General features: G+C 41.2%; 1 protein-coding gene across 7 annotated transcripts in view; it reads right to left on the bottom strand.

Moving 5' to 3' along the window:
- SEL1L2 (SEL1L2 adaptor subunit of ERAD E3 ubiquitin ligase) overlaps positions 1–13,371 on the bottom strand; it is a 118,232-nt gene that overhangs the window by 3,453 nt on the left and 101,408 nt on the right. For 3 of the 7 annotated variants that reach the window (XM_023626099.2, XM_023626100.2, XM_070247221.1), the window contains 4 exons: positions 11,338–11,486; positions 10,034–10,199; positions 9,852–9,926; positions 5,449–5,621 (listed from right to left, as the gene is read on the bottom strand). In XM_023626099.2, the coding sequence (XP_023481867.2) occupies positions 5,449–5,621; positions 9,852–9,926; positions 10,034–10,199; positions 11,338–11,486 (563 nt within the window). The remainder of the gene's footprint in view (positions 1–5,448; positions 5,622–9,851; positions 9,927–10,033; positions 10,200–11,337; positions 11,487–13,371) is intronic. The other 4 variants (XR_002802789.2, XR_002802788.2, XM_023626101.2 and 1 more) reach the window with 2 other exon arrangements.

Genomic DNA, 13,371 nt, shown 5'->3' with positions numbered 1-13,371 from the left:
AATCTATACACACAAAACATTTTTTGTGTGTTCCTGATTATTTCATTGTTATAAACAATTATTTCAATAAAGGTTATGACCATTTCTAAGAGGTGTGTATTCTGTCCTGTCACATTTCTGAGAGGGCCATTTTAAATATCTAACTTTAACCTATCCTTTCCAAAAAATGATTCTATTCTGGTGTTTAAAGCTTCACTTCTAAGACTCCATAGGTGGTCAGATGAAACAAATGAGAAATAAAAATCCTTTGTGCCATAATTACTTTTATTTTTGGCAAGTCTATTTATAATTTATTCAGTGGCTCTGGTTTTGTTTTTCCTGCAGGATCCAAAAAATGTGCTATCTAATAGGTCTAACTATATATATATATTTGAAACTCATCTTTAAGCATAATTTCCCCTCACCTTTTGTCTTGATTTAGGATAGATTTCCTAGTCATTATCTTAAAACATACATGCTTTCTTCCATTTAAAAAGATTGTCACGTGTTTCTTATACTCCATGTTACAAAAACATTTTATAACAAGATCCACTAGTACTGATTCCTCCACCCAAATTAATTGTTCCCTCTTCAACATATTTTAGTACTTTATTTGTGTTTGCATGCATGCGTGCCATTTGGACTTTCACTATAGCTACAGACTTGTCTTTTCCATAGTAGACTGTGAGCTATTTGAAGGCTGTCTTGTTCTTCTTGTATCTCCAGAACCAAGCCCGGTGCTTCCTGACACAAAACAAGCACTTGATAAATATTCGAGTGAATAAATGAATGAATAAAAAGCAAGGCACAGCACCACAATAGTTTAGAGGCAGGTATCTTTAAATCTGGAGGTTCATTGAAGGGTTCATTGAAGGGTAGAGGAGATGATATTAGAGTTATTCTTTGAAAAATGGATTGGTCTTCAGGGCAAAAATGTGGGAGAAGATCATTCCAGCAAATGGGATGATATGACCAAAAGTCAGGAGGGTTCAGTTCAAGGCCTTTGAGGAGTAAGGAAAAGTAGCCTAGAAGATACAGAGGGAAATAGTGGCATATCTAGCCATTATTATCAAGGTAGGTTAAGTTAAGAGGGTTTTAAATGCCAGAGTGGGAAGTCTGGACTTCATTAGGCAGTAGAAAATCAGTAAGATTTTTTTTTTATTTGTGTGTTTGGTTGTTTGTAATTTGTGTGTATGTGTGTGTGTTTGGGGGAGTAAGGTAGAGGAGTAACAGTACCAGAGTTGAACTTCACCGTGAATAAGCTGGTAGTGCTTTGTTAGATGGATTATGTATTACAAGGTAATGCTAACATCTGTAACAATTAAACTCCCAAATTTCAGTGGCTAAGCACATTCAACATTCCGATGTGGGTGTTCCCGGTTGGTGGTGAATGTTCTTCACGTGGTAAGTGAGAGACTCAAGCTCTTTCTACTATGAGGTTCTGCCATACCCTAAAGCCTCTGTGTTTTCTGCATTCAGCCAGTGGAAGGGGAAAGAGACTAGGGAGAAGCTCCATCTACTTCTTAACTGCCTTAGCCCAGAAATGACACCCTTCACTTGTACTTCCTTTCCTTTGGTGAGAACTAGTCACATGGATGGAAAGGGAACTGAGAAATGTAATCTCTGACTAGGAGACACATCCCAGCAACAAGTCCTTCCTGTGGATTGGGGATTACAAATCTTTGGTGGACAGAGCTATCTCTGCCTCAGATTTAAAGGAAGAACACTAGAATGAGAGACCTCTGAGAATTCTTTATGATAAGCCTATGTGAGTAGAAATTCAGGCCTGTACCAGGGTACAGACAGAAGGAATAGGCAGGAGGGGATGAGGAACAGGTTTCCTTCATGGTTAAGTGCCTGAAGTACTTCTGAATCAAGTAGAAATTGACAAAGAGTTTCATAACAACTTGTGAGCTGAGTGCTTATATTTCTAAACTAGTTCAGGTCCTCTCCCAATTTCTCCCAGGTATTATTTTGTGTTTCCAGAGCTACGCTGCAGTCAGTCCTGAACCACAGTTTAAGTCAATAAACCCATTGAGCTTAATTGGAAGTCAGGCACTGGGGAATGAGATGCTTCTCAGTGAAGCTTTTAGAATAACTCACCTACATCACCCTAATCCAAATGTTCTCTCCTTAGGACAGATGAGAATGAAACTGAGAAGGAAGAAGTTAAAAAATCTTCCCTAGAGGGGCTGGCCCCGTGGCCGAGTGGTTGAGTTCGCGCGCTCCGCTGCAGGTGGCCCAGTGTTTCGTCAGTTCGAATCCTGGGCGCGGACATGGCACTGCTCGTCAAACCACGCTGAGGCAGCGTCCCACATACCACAACTAGAAGGACCCACAACGAAGAATATACAACTATGTACTGAGGGGCTTTGGGGAGAAAAAGGAAAAAAATAAAATCTTAAAAAAAAAAAAATCTTCCCTAGAGCAAAAAACTTTGAGATAAGCTTTGCTAACTGCAGCTGTGCGTACTCAACATAATCAACTGTTGTTCAAAACTAACCAGGTCTTTCCGTCCCTCCTTGGTATATGAGTGAGCTGTCTTTCCCAGGAAGTCAAGGTCCAGACATCAAGATTCAGCCTTACAAGGCCAAACGCAGGCTGAAGATGAAAACTAACCAGAAAAGTCCGGAGAGTCAAGGGAAAAGAAATTTGGTGTTCAAGGCCAAACGCAGGCTGGTGGGAAGGCGCCAACTAGCAAGGCCACATGCTCTCCCTCCCCTACCTAAAACCACAGACAAAAAGCTTTACCTTTTTCCCTCTGTGGAGGTGGATCTGAGTTTTAACTCCCATCTCCTGTCTGGCTGCCTTTCAATAACAAACCCCCTTTCCTTGCCACAAGCCTGGCAACCAGTTTTCTTTTGGCCCCTCTTGTGTGGTGGGTAAATGAACCTGTGTTTATATTCAGTAACAAGAACAAGAGTGACCCAGATTTTTACACTGATTCACCAAGAGTTGATTTATACCTTACTTCCTTCTCCCAGAGCGCTTAAATACGGAGTTTACAAAACCTGATTCCACACCACACCTTTTTTGATTCTCAGAAAATCCTAATAATGTTATACTCATCTTTCCCACTGATTTGCATGAGGATTAACTCATAAAGAGGATCATGAAGTGCCTTGCTGAAGAAATGCTTACTTAGTTGATGACTTCGGTGCTGTGAAAGCCTATTCTCCTAAATGCTTTGCTTTTATTAACCATCACTGGAACAAGCCTTGGACTTTTAATTATCAGCCTATTCATTTTAAGAATTAGAAAAGGTGGTATCTCCTCATTAATTTGACTATGAGATGGCAAGATTAGTAAACTTGGTCCCTGGGTGCTCAGTTATTATTTTTCTAATTGCTAAACAAAGAAATTAATAAAGACAAAGAGCAAAGGCCCCTCATTAACTAAATCTAAAATTCCCATATCCAGGTCTGAGGTTAAGGGCAGCCCCTATTTTTTTTTAAATGTAGAGGCTTTCTGTAGGAAAAAATATACCTGTGACTGATCAAAATGAACTACCCATGATTTAACAGGAACCCTGACAGAAAAGCACAGCAATCTGGCCAGAGAGAAACTTCAAAGTTTTTTCTAAACAGATGAAATGTATGTCTTGACAATTGCTATCTGACATTGTGATGAAAGCCCCTAGGAAAGAGATCGGTGGGGACTCCAAGGAGGAATATCAAACCCTCTGACATAGTGGGCCAACTGGGCGCTGGCAGACAGTGTCCTCTCCTGGACGTTGATCGTGTGTCCTGAGAAGACGCCCCTTCCTTCCTCCCTGGACTGGAGGCAAAATGGCCTCACTGCGGTGAGGATGAGGCTGTCAGGGGGCCAAGTCAGGACAGGAGAACTAACTTGAATTTAACCCACGAGGTAGGCTCATTTTTATCCTTTATACAGACAATGCTCCTCTCACCACTATTATGTTTTACATGGGGAGTGGGGAACAAACGCTTTAATCTTATTGAAGCCTTACTTAGCGCTTGCTCAAATTCTCTTCTGATCTGAGTATCAGTCATTCCATACAGTTTGACTACAAAGCCCTTTCACAAAAGCTTATTCGTTTTATCCTCAAAGCCTGGGGCAGGGCAGGTATCACTGTTCTGTTTTACAGATGTGGGAGACGGTTGGAGAGGAGCGAGGTGTGGCTAAATGACATCCAAAGAATCATCCAACTTAGCTATTTGGTCCAGTCCCAACTCCCGCCCCCCTGCAAATTTTATAAACGCAGGAAGCTTACACTTGCTAGGAATGGGGAAAACAGACTGGATTTGGATTTGATATTCTTTCCACTGCTTAGGGTGCTGGGGCTTTTGGAAAGTAATGAGCTGAAAGGCAGACCACAGGAGAGCACAGGAAGGTGGGGATCTCTACCGCTGGATTGTTGGTACCTGAATAAGAAGCCCTTGGTTGCAGCATGTGCCTTTAGCAGTTGTCAGATAGGAAATTCCCTACCAATGATTATCAATTACTACTACAACTAGAAGAAAAGAGAGAATATAGAAAAGCCAATAACCCCCTCATTATTTTGGTCTTGAAATGCAACCAGGAATATAAACAATGAAGTGAAATATACGTTTGAGCACTAGGAATGACTCAGTGCAAGGCCCACTCTTTCCCCCAAAAAACATGGAATCAGACAAGCCGGGGTTCAAATTCTGGGTCCACCACTGATGAGCTCTGAAAACTTGGCCGTGTGACAACTTCTCTGCACTTCAGTTTCCTGATGCCTACATTGAGGACAATAAGAGGGATTATCTCATCGAGTGGTTGTGTGATTTAAATGACATAGTATATAACACCACTGCTTGGATATTACTATCATTATTGATATTTAATACACCTTACTTACTCTGTCAGACCAACCCCAATGCCACCTTTGCCTTAATTACAGTTACTGTCTAATGAGTTTACCCAATGTAGTAGTGTTAGATCTTTTTCTTAACGAATATGCTTCATTTCCTCCAGTCAAGCGTAGTCTTTGAAGAATAGAGATGTATTTTCTTGGGCCTCTCTAGAGGGCTCAGCATTGTGTCATGTACACAGCAGGTGTGTCATAAGACATTTCTGGATTAATGCCACCTTTGTATGCAGCTCTGACCTCATTCCCACTTTCTCTTTGTCACTGGGAGTTTGAGAGACAATAAAAATTTTGAGGGAAAAGGCCTGGAGGTGGAAGGGAGTGGGGGCTGGGCCCACTAGTACTGCTGGAAAAAGCATGAACTTATGAGTCAAATTGGCCTAGACTGGATTTATTCTACTTGTTGGTTATGTCGTTGGGCATAAATGGAAAAAATAATTTCTACCTCTTATGGTAAGTAATATGTGTTGGCATGTGAGAGGGACTCAGCAAATGTTAAGTATTTTCTTTCCTTTCTTTACATTGATGACATCAATGAAATGCAAAACATTTATAAATTTTCCCTTCCCATACAGCTGGCATTATGAGATTGGGATTATTACTAACATAATTACCTTTGCAATACCTAAACCGTGTTCATACATGTAGGCCAGATTGAACATGGCTTGTGCATTGTGGTATTTGTCAGCTGCAATGCTGTAATGTGTAGCTGCTGTTTGATAGTCTTTCTTAGTCCCGTAGCCATAGTAATGGTAATCTCCAATTTTTACTCTAGCGAACGCATTGCCTGATAGAAATATTAGAAAGAGAAGAATCATAACTCAAATGATTCACATATAGTTCTTAATAACTCAACCTAATGATAAAATGTATAAAAAGAAAAAAAACCCCTCAGAATCCCAGCATCAGGATGAGATATTTTGTGGAATACAAAATATAACACTCAATGCTAGTGTTTTCATTGTAGGATAACTCTATGGTATAGTAAAAATGTTCTTAAGAACAAAAAATTATAAACTTTACCTTTTGAATTCACTTTTTGAAGTTAGCTTTACTTTTGAGAAACTGGATCTACCCCTCCTGTTCTCAGACTGCACTCCTGAAGTTCTACTTTCCTACATCACCAATTTTCTCCCTCTTTCTTAGGTCAATCCCATCAGTCATTCAAACACACTTTGGTATCTTCTATGAACAAAAACAAACCCTTTCTTTATCCCATGGTGTCTCCTCTAATTACTCCCCGTTTCTCTGTTCCCTCCACACTCAGCCTTTTAAAAAGTGTGTTCTAAACTCATGGTCTCCAAACCTTCACCTCCCACATACTCTTCAACCCACTCCAATCTGGTTTCTGCCCCCTCCTCCACGAAACTGCTGCTTTCAAGGTGGTCAATAACCTCCATGCAGCCAAATCCATTGGCCACTTCTCTGTCCTCATCTCAGAGCACTGAGCACTCCTCCTCTAAGCAGCACTGGAGTCATTGGACCTAGCTGCCCAAGTACTTTCCTCTGTTGACACCAATGACATTGTATTCTCTTGATTTCCCTCCTGCCTCATAGGCCTCTCCTTTTCAATCTCTTGCCAGACACCTCCTCTACCCAACTTCTAAGTTTTGGAATATCAAAGGCTTGTTATTCAGCTCCTTTTCTCCCTTTCTTAGCTCCCTTCTTTTCTCTTCTCCTCCTCTCTCCACCACTCTCATCTATCTCAGCTCTTTTACTAGGTGACTCATCTAGTTCCACGGCAATTTTTATGTTTACTATTGCTGAATTTACACCTATAGTCCTATCTCTCCCCAAGACTCAGACTCTTAGAATTGCCTTCTTGGCTTCCCTACTTGGATCACAAACTTAAAACATCCAGTAGAGATTCCTAACACCTTGCTACCCCCTTCCTCAAATAAAATCGTCAGTTTCTTCCTTATGTCAGTGCCATTACCACCACTGTTCAGGCCATAAATCTAGGGTAATCATTCCAAGTTCTTTTCCCCTCTCTTCCATCATCGAATCTGTCAGGAAGTCCTGTTGGTTCTACTTCTAAAACATACCTGTTTCTTGCCATCTCCTCCACCAACTAGTCCAAGCCTGGAATACTACAATAGCCTCCAAAATGTTCTTTTGTCTCCACTTTTCAATCTATTCTCCACACATCTGCCAAGATGATCTTTTTATCATGTAAAATCAAATCATGTTATTCCTCTGTGTTAAATCCCTCAAGCGCTTCTCTTTGCACTTGGAATAATATCCAGAATCCTTACCTGACCTACAAGTCATGCCTTGTCTGTCTTCTGCCTCCCTGCCTAGCCTAGCCTTATCGCATGCCACTTTCTTGATATGTCCTAGCCTTCTTAATATTCCTTCAACACACTGAGCTCGTTCTTGCCTCCGAATCCCTGAATTAAGATTCTTCAAGTCCCTCTGCCTGGCACGTTTGGAATTCCTCTGACTCTTCATGTGGCTGGTTTCTCATCATTCAGGTCTCACCACAAGTGTCCCCTTTCCTCCTAGAGGCCTTCTCTGATGACCTTGTCTAAAGCATCCCCTCAGCCCTCACCACAGGGGTTATTTATCTCATCTCCATGTTTTATGTCCTTCACAACACATATCACTATCTTATTTTTTTTTATTAGTTTATTTTTTCTCTTTTCGTGAGGGCAGAAACTTTGAAGCTCTTGATCACTGATATAGGTCAGGACTAGAATGGTACTTGATAAGTATTTATGGAGTGAATGGATAGGCATGGTAGGAAACTTTTTAGAAAATGCTTTCCCCAGGTGGTAAGTGTTTTAGAACCTTACTTTCCAACAAGCACGGATATATTCAGGAAGAGAAAAAAATTCATGTGACTTTTAAAGATAGATTCAGTCTTTTGAAGGTCAGTTAGGAATGAATTCTAAGGGTCTCTTTGGGGTCCCTGGTTTCATTCACTAGGATAATATTGATTGAAAAGATGAGAATGCTTATCTAGGACATTCATCTCAGCTGTGGCGAACCCCTCTAGCACAGTCTAGGTTTATTTGGAAAAGGAGGAATTACTCTGTGTGGTATGGTCTGAGGTGTATCATTAAGTGCTATAGGAATTCTTCCAATTTTTTCTCCTCACTTTGCCTACTGCAATGCCTAACATCTTTTGGAATTGATTTTGGGTACTGAAGTTCTTTTACTCATCTAGAATTGTCTACTAAAATGTAATACCACAAGCCTTCTTTAGCTCTCTCTGAGTAGAAGTAACATCATAGAATTCTTAAGCTGACAAAGACATTAGTTATCAGGGTTTGCTTGCCAGGTGCTTCCAAATGTACAGGTAGCTAGGGACAAGACCTTACAGAAATGATACCCAGGAGAGGGGCCTGGAGGAGCCCTAAAGAGAAACCCATTCCTTCTCTAATTTTGCCCAAATTTGCCTTACTTTGACCCCAAGATTCCTTCTGGGCCATAACCACAAAAGGACAGGACTTCTGTGCATTTTCAAGTTTTACAAGCAGTAAGCAAGACCCCCGAATTCTCTGAGAATGGAAGGCAGTGAACAAGCAGCTCCTCCGGGGGATTCAGCTCCACCCTAATTAGGAGACTGACTAGGGGCATGTGGCAACCCTGACAGGCTCCCAGGGCTCACTTGACAGTGGGAGGGCTTTCCCCTTCAATTTCACAGTCACAGCCTGGTGGCTGAGTCCTGAGGGTTCAGCACCCTTCTCACATGCAGCAGCTGCTGAAAGAAGCACACCAGTGACCGACTGGAAACTTTCATTATTAGATTTCCTAACCTCAAGTGAGCCACTCAGCAGCCACATCTTCAGGGACACTCATGCCTGACCTCTCTTGAAACACATAATTATTTTTAGCAGCCTGATGTTTTCATATTGGTGAATTCTGTTTAATATTAATGTCTCTTTGTTTTCAATGTCTCTTTTCCTTGGTGCAATTTCCACACCATTTCCTGGCTTGGAGTAAACCTGTGTTTGTTGCAAGTAAGCTGATCTGCCATAGCTGAGAGGTTGCTGGTGTTATTTCCTCACTCCAAACAAGGTCTTTATTGCTTTTTAGAAAACATAGACTTTTCTTTTTTAGGGAATTTCTCACTAAAATCACATGGATGGCTTGCTGCCAAATTACCATCTCATCTGGATCTGCAAAGGAACCACTGTGACTTTGCCCTCTGCTTCATATTAGCATCAACTGAAAATCATTTTTTATCCCATTGACTTCTTGTAGAAAAGAGATGATTTGGCCTTAGCATGAGACGATTTTAAGAAACTTAATTGGAAGAGAAATTGCTCTCTTACTGCAACAGGTTCCTCACGTATCCAAATGCCTATAGTGACAGCTTTGCAGTATCTCTCTGCTTTTAGTAATATAATTTTAGGGAGAGAATGGAACAAGACATATTGACGCAAATGCCACCTGCCAATGGTTTCTCATCAGTGCTATCTTACATTCCTTATCACGTGTGGTCCCTACAAGGGGACATGGGGACTCCAGGAAAGGGGAGAGGATCTTACCAATTAACTCTGGGTTGTTTTTTTTCTAATGATAGCATGCTAATGGTTATAATAAAGATCTGAAGTTTGTGGTAATTACCAATGTGATATTTTGGAAAAGAAATCAAACAAGTCTTAGATCCATAGGTAATTTCATCTATAAACTCATTGAGACATAGGTCATATCTCTGATAAGTTCAGAAAAAACTCAGCAAAGGAGTGACTAAAACTAGACCAAGAAAATTGGTTTCTTGAGTAAAATTATCATGTTTTGAACAACTGTTCTGGTGCCATGGAGACATAGCCATAGAAAACTTTCTATGGTTTGCTAAACTAGGGACTTTGAGAATAACAAAGAAAAGAAAATCCTGCAAATGACCTCTAAGTGAAGACTGACCCTAACATCAGTACAGTTCGAAATATCACCTGCTTGGTTTTCTGCACCTTTCTGCCTGTGTGCCCAAGAACTCAGCTGGAGCATATCAGATGAATAATAGCAGATGGGGACCAGGTATGTGCTCATTTTTCTCTAGCTTTAATACCTTGAATGGCAGCTCGATTCCATAGGAGAAGTGCCATTGGGTACATCTTCTCTTTTTCAAGAATTTTAGCCTTTTCTGAAAAAAGGAAACATTTCATTAGTAAGGCTTAAAATGCCCCTATAGTAAAGTCATACAAACATTTGTGTGATTGGGGAATTGCAGAGAATTTTAACTTATCTTACTAGATTCCAAAATGAATGCTGAATTGCTTTGGGCTACTTCATACCCCATTTCTGCAAGTAGTGCATACTGAACAAGAGAAGAATCTATATCACCATCCTTATAGGCAAAGTATGCTGTCAGGAATTTCTCAGCCCAGTGGCCTAGTTCACAGACACCTTTATAAAGCTGTATGTGGGAAGAGAAACCAAGCAGATGAGTTAGCCAATATACTTCATCCCACGTAAATGATAAATGACATCAGTCTTCAGCTCCTGCTGGCTGGTTAGACAAGGTTTTAGGTCTAAAGAGTGGCTTTTGCAAATTATTTGGGTTGAAAAGTTAATACTTTTCTTAGGCACAAAGATTACAAGTGTGTAGTTTTTGTTTTGAGCTGAAACTTGCTGAGGTTTATTTTAAATTTGCATAATAAACTTTCCTGACTTGGAGGCTATTTGACAAGACAAGAATGTACTGACTTCTGTTTTTAAAAAAAGGGAACTTTCTGGGCACTGCTGCTCTGTGAGGGTGAGTTATAAGGCTGCAGCTGATGAGGACAGGAGAGAATTAAGGGAAGCTAGTGCTGGAGGGTGCAGGTGATGTAACTGTGAGGGAGGTATGCAGAGCTCTACGAGGACAAGCGTCAACCTAGCTGAATAGCCCTTATGCAACCAAAAGAGGTTAGCCAGACATAATTCACTAGGAATTTGGCAAAGGAACAAATCTAAAGATAGATTACTAGCTGGTAGCTTTTCAAATGAGTTTCAGAGGGGCCAGATTGCAACATGGAGGTATTTATATTGGTGCAATGGAAGTGTTTAATAAATCAATGAAGGGCATTAAGGTCCTAAAAGCATTCTTTTTGAAAAGTACATCACTGGCTGAAGCTGAGAGAACTCACTTTCTCAGTTGTCATCCAAATCATCAAAAACTTAAGGACCTTGCTTTCTGGGAAGAAGTGGGCTACATTTTCTAGGCTAAATCAAGCCTTTCATTTCCAGAGTTGCAACTCCCAATCTCACTAGAAGTGACAGATTGCCCTGGTGATTTGATTGAAGACTGGAACAGAGCTCCTTAGCTAAATTCTGAAGCGAACTCAGAACTCAAGGAAAAGCCAGATGAAGAGAGGAGGGATCATTTCTCTTCCTCCTTTTCCCAGTCTGAGTTGCATTACTGCTATTCCTCCCTGGCAAATGTGAGTGTTCACATCGTCAACTGGAAGAAAAGAGATAATCTCTATAAAATCAAAGGCATCAACAATTTAAGGACAGTATCACCTCCTCTGTATGATAAATGAAAGGTACTTTAAAAACAGCCCATTATTTACCTCCACAGCAGTTCTGCACGATCTTAACACTCCTGTTCCTGTTGCATACATCTCGGCCAGATAATAAATGGCGAGGGGCTGCCCACTCTGAGATGCCAAGTAAAAATATTTGAAGGCAAGTTTATAGTCCTTCCATACTCCAGAGCCAGCTGAAAATTAAAATTATTTTGAGCCATCCCTTATTTATTTTACTTTTTACATTATAATCTGTGGATATAATGGTCAGAGTGATGTCTGCTATTTTAAAGAGGATGGGAAAAGGTAACCAAAAGTCAAGCTACTCTAGATCCACTATTTGGGGGGAAAAATGTTGAATTCAATTATAAGTAAGAATATGGAAATTTATGTTCTTGACCCATTCAGAAAACTGAAAGAGAAGGACAATTTAGTCTCTTGAAAATATCTCTTCAATACGGCATAACTAAAGTTAATGAAAATGAGACCAAATAGTGGTCTCTGAGGACCAGAAGCCCCACCATGATGTGTTTCACCATTCTTGTCATCCTTCCACACCAGAAGACCAATCCAGCTCCTCCCAGCCATAACAATGGAGTTTGGCAAATCCTGGCTCGAAGAGGCCCAGCTCAGACTCAATTCATAACTGGAGCAAGGAGAGGTATCTGGAGCTAGGGTGGAGAAATCAGCATACTCCCAGCAGCTGAGACTCTTGTCCTGGCTCTCCCAATATTCCTTTTGTCAGTTGGGCATGTCTAGGCACTTCATCTGCAAAAGGAGAGGCTTGCACTATATGGTCCTTAAATTGCCCTCCAACTTGAACATTTCTCGGCCTTTAGAAGCCGTGCCATGTTGCAGCTAAGAGCAAAGGCTCTGGAGGCAGATCATTTGGATTTGAATCCCAGTTCCACTAACTGTGTGATCTCGGGCAAGATGTTTGACCTCAATAAGGCTCATTTCCTCATCTATAAACTGTAGGATATCCTCTAGCTGTGTTGAGAGGACTAAATGAATAAATACATAGAAAGACTTAATAAACATGAGCCATTACTATTACTCTCATTCTAGAAGCTTGAGGAATCTGATAGATCCTGGGCCTGGGACTTGGAATGAACTAGAAGAATAAGGCCAACTTAGGCAACGGTACAGAACAGTACAGGACAAGCTCTGCCGCTAGACTACTGCAGAAAATGCCAGCTGACGTCTTGGCCAGAACTGACCTCCTTGATGATGCAGTCTGCTGCTGCCCCAGCTCCACCTCTGACAGGGAGGACTTAGCAAAGATACTCAGGTATGTTCAGATCTCCTGGTACTTGTCTCGGCCACTCCCTCCCTCAGTCCCCACAGAAATTACCTGTACCACCCTGTCCTCCCTCTCTCCAGTCTTTGAGGGTGACAAATCCCTCCTCTTTATGAAGGCTAATGAGGCCTCCACTTACCTCAGCCCAATCAGATTCTAATGCCACCCAACTTTTTCCAGAATCTCTTCATCAATTATCTCATCTCTCCCATGATATCTTAGCCACCTCCATTTGCTGACTCTCTTTTTTCTGCCGAAAATTATACTTAGGTTTCTCACCATCTTCAAAACAACTCTCTCCTGGTGTTTGGTCCCCTTCATGCTACTATTCTATCTCTCTCCTTCCATTTAAAGGCACACTGTTTCCAAGAATAATTTCACGCATCTATTTGCTCACCTTCCATTCACAACTCCACCCATCGTGTCTGGTTTCCACCCCAACCAGTCCAAACACCTTGCAGAAATCCTCCATATTGACAAATTCCGTGGATACTCAGCACTTTGTTAATCTTTTTTGAAACTGAGAACCAGGATTCTCACTGCATTTCACAGGGGTGCTCATTCATTTACTCTCTCTTGAAGGTTCTATTCCTTGGCCTCCTTAAGATCCCCCTTTTGCCCTATTCTTCCGACCATGCCTTTTCAGTCTTCTTGTGAACACTCTTTCTCTGCCCATCTTTTCAATACAGCACCAAGGACCACAAGATTCCAGACCATGGCCCACTGCTCCTTCCTCCCACACTCTCTCTCCCTTTGCTGTTTCAGCTACTCTTAACTAA

This window comes from Equus caballus, chromosome 22 (assembly GCF_041296265.1).
Source record: "Equus caballus isolate H_3958 breed thoroughbred chromosome 22, TB-T2T, whole genome shotgun sequence".
In the NCBI taxonomy this organism is placed as follows: domain Eukaryota; kingdom Metazoa; phylum Chordata; class Mammalia; order Perissodactyla; family Equidae; genus Equus; species Equus caballus.
Note: the sequence above shows the minus strand (reverse complement) of the source record. Positions and strands in the feature narration are given on the sequence as shown.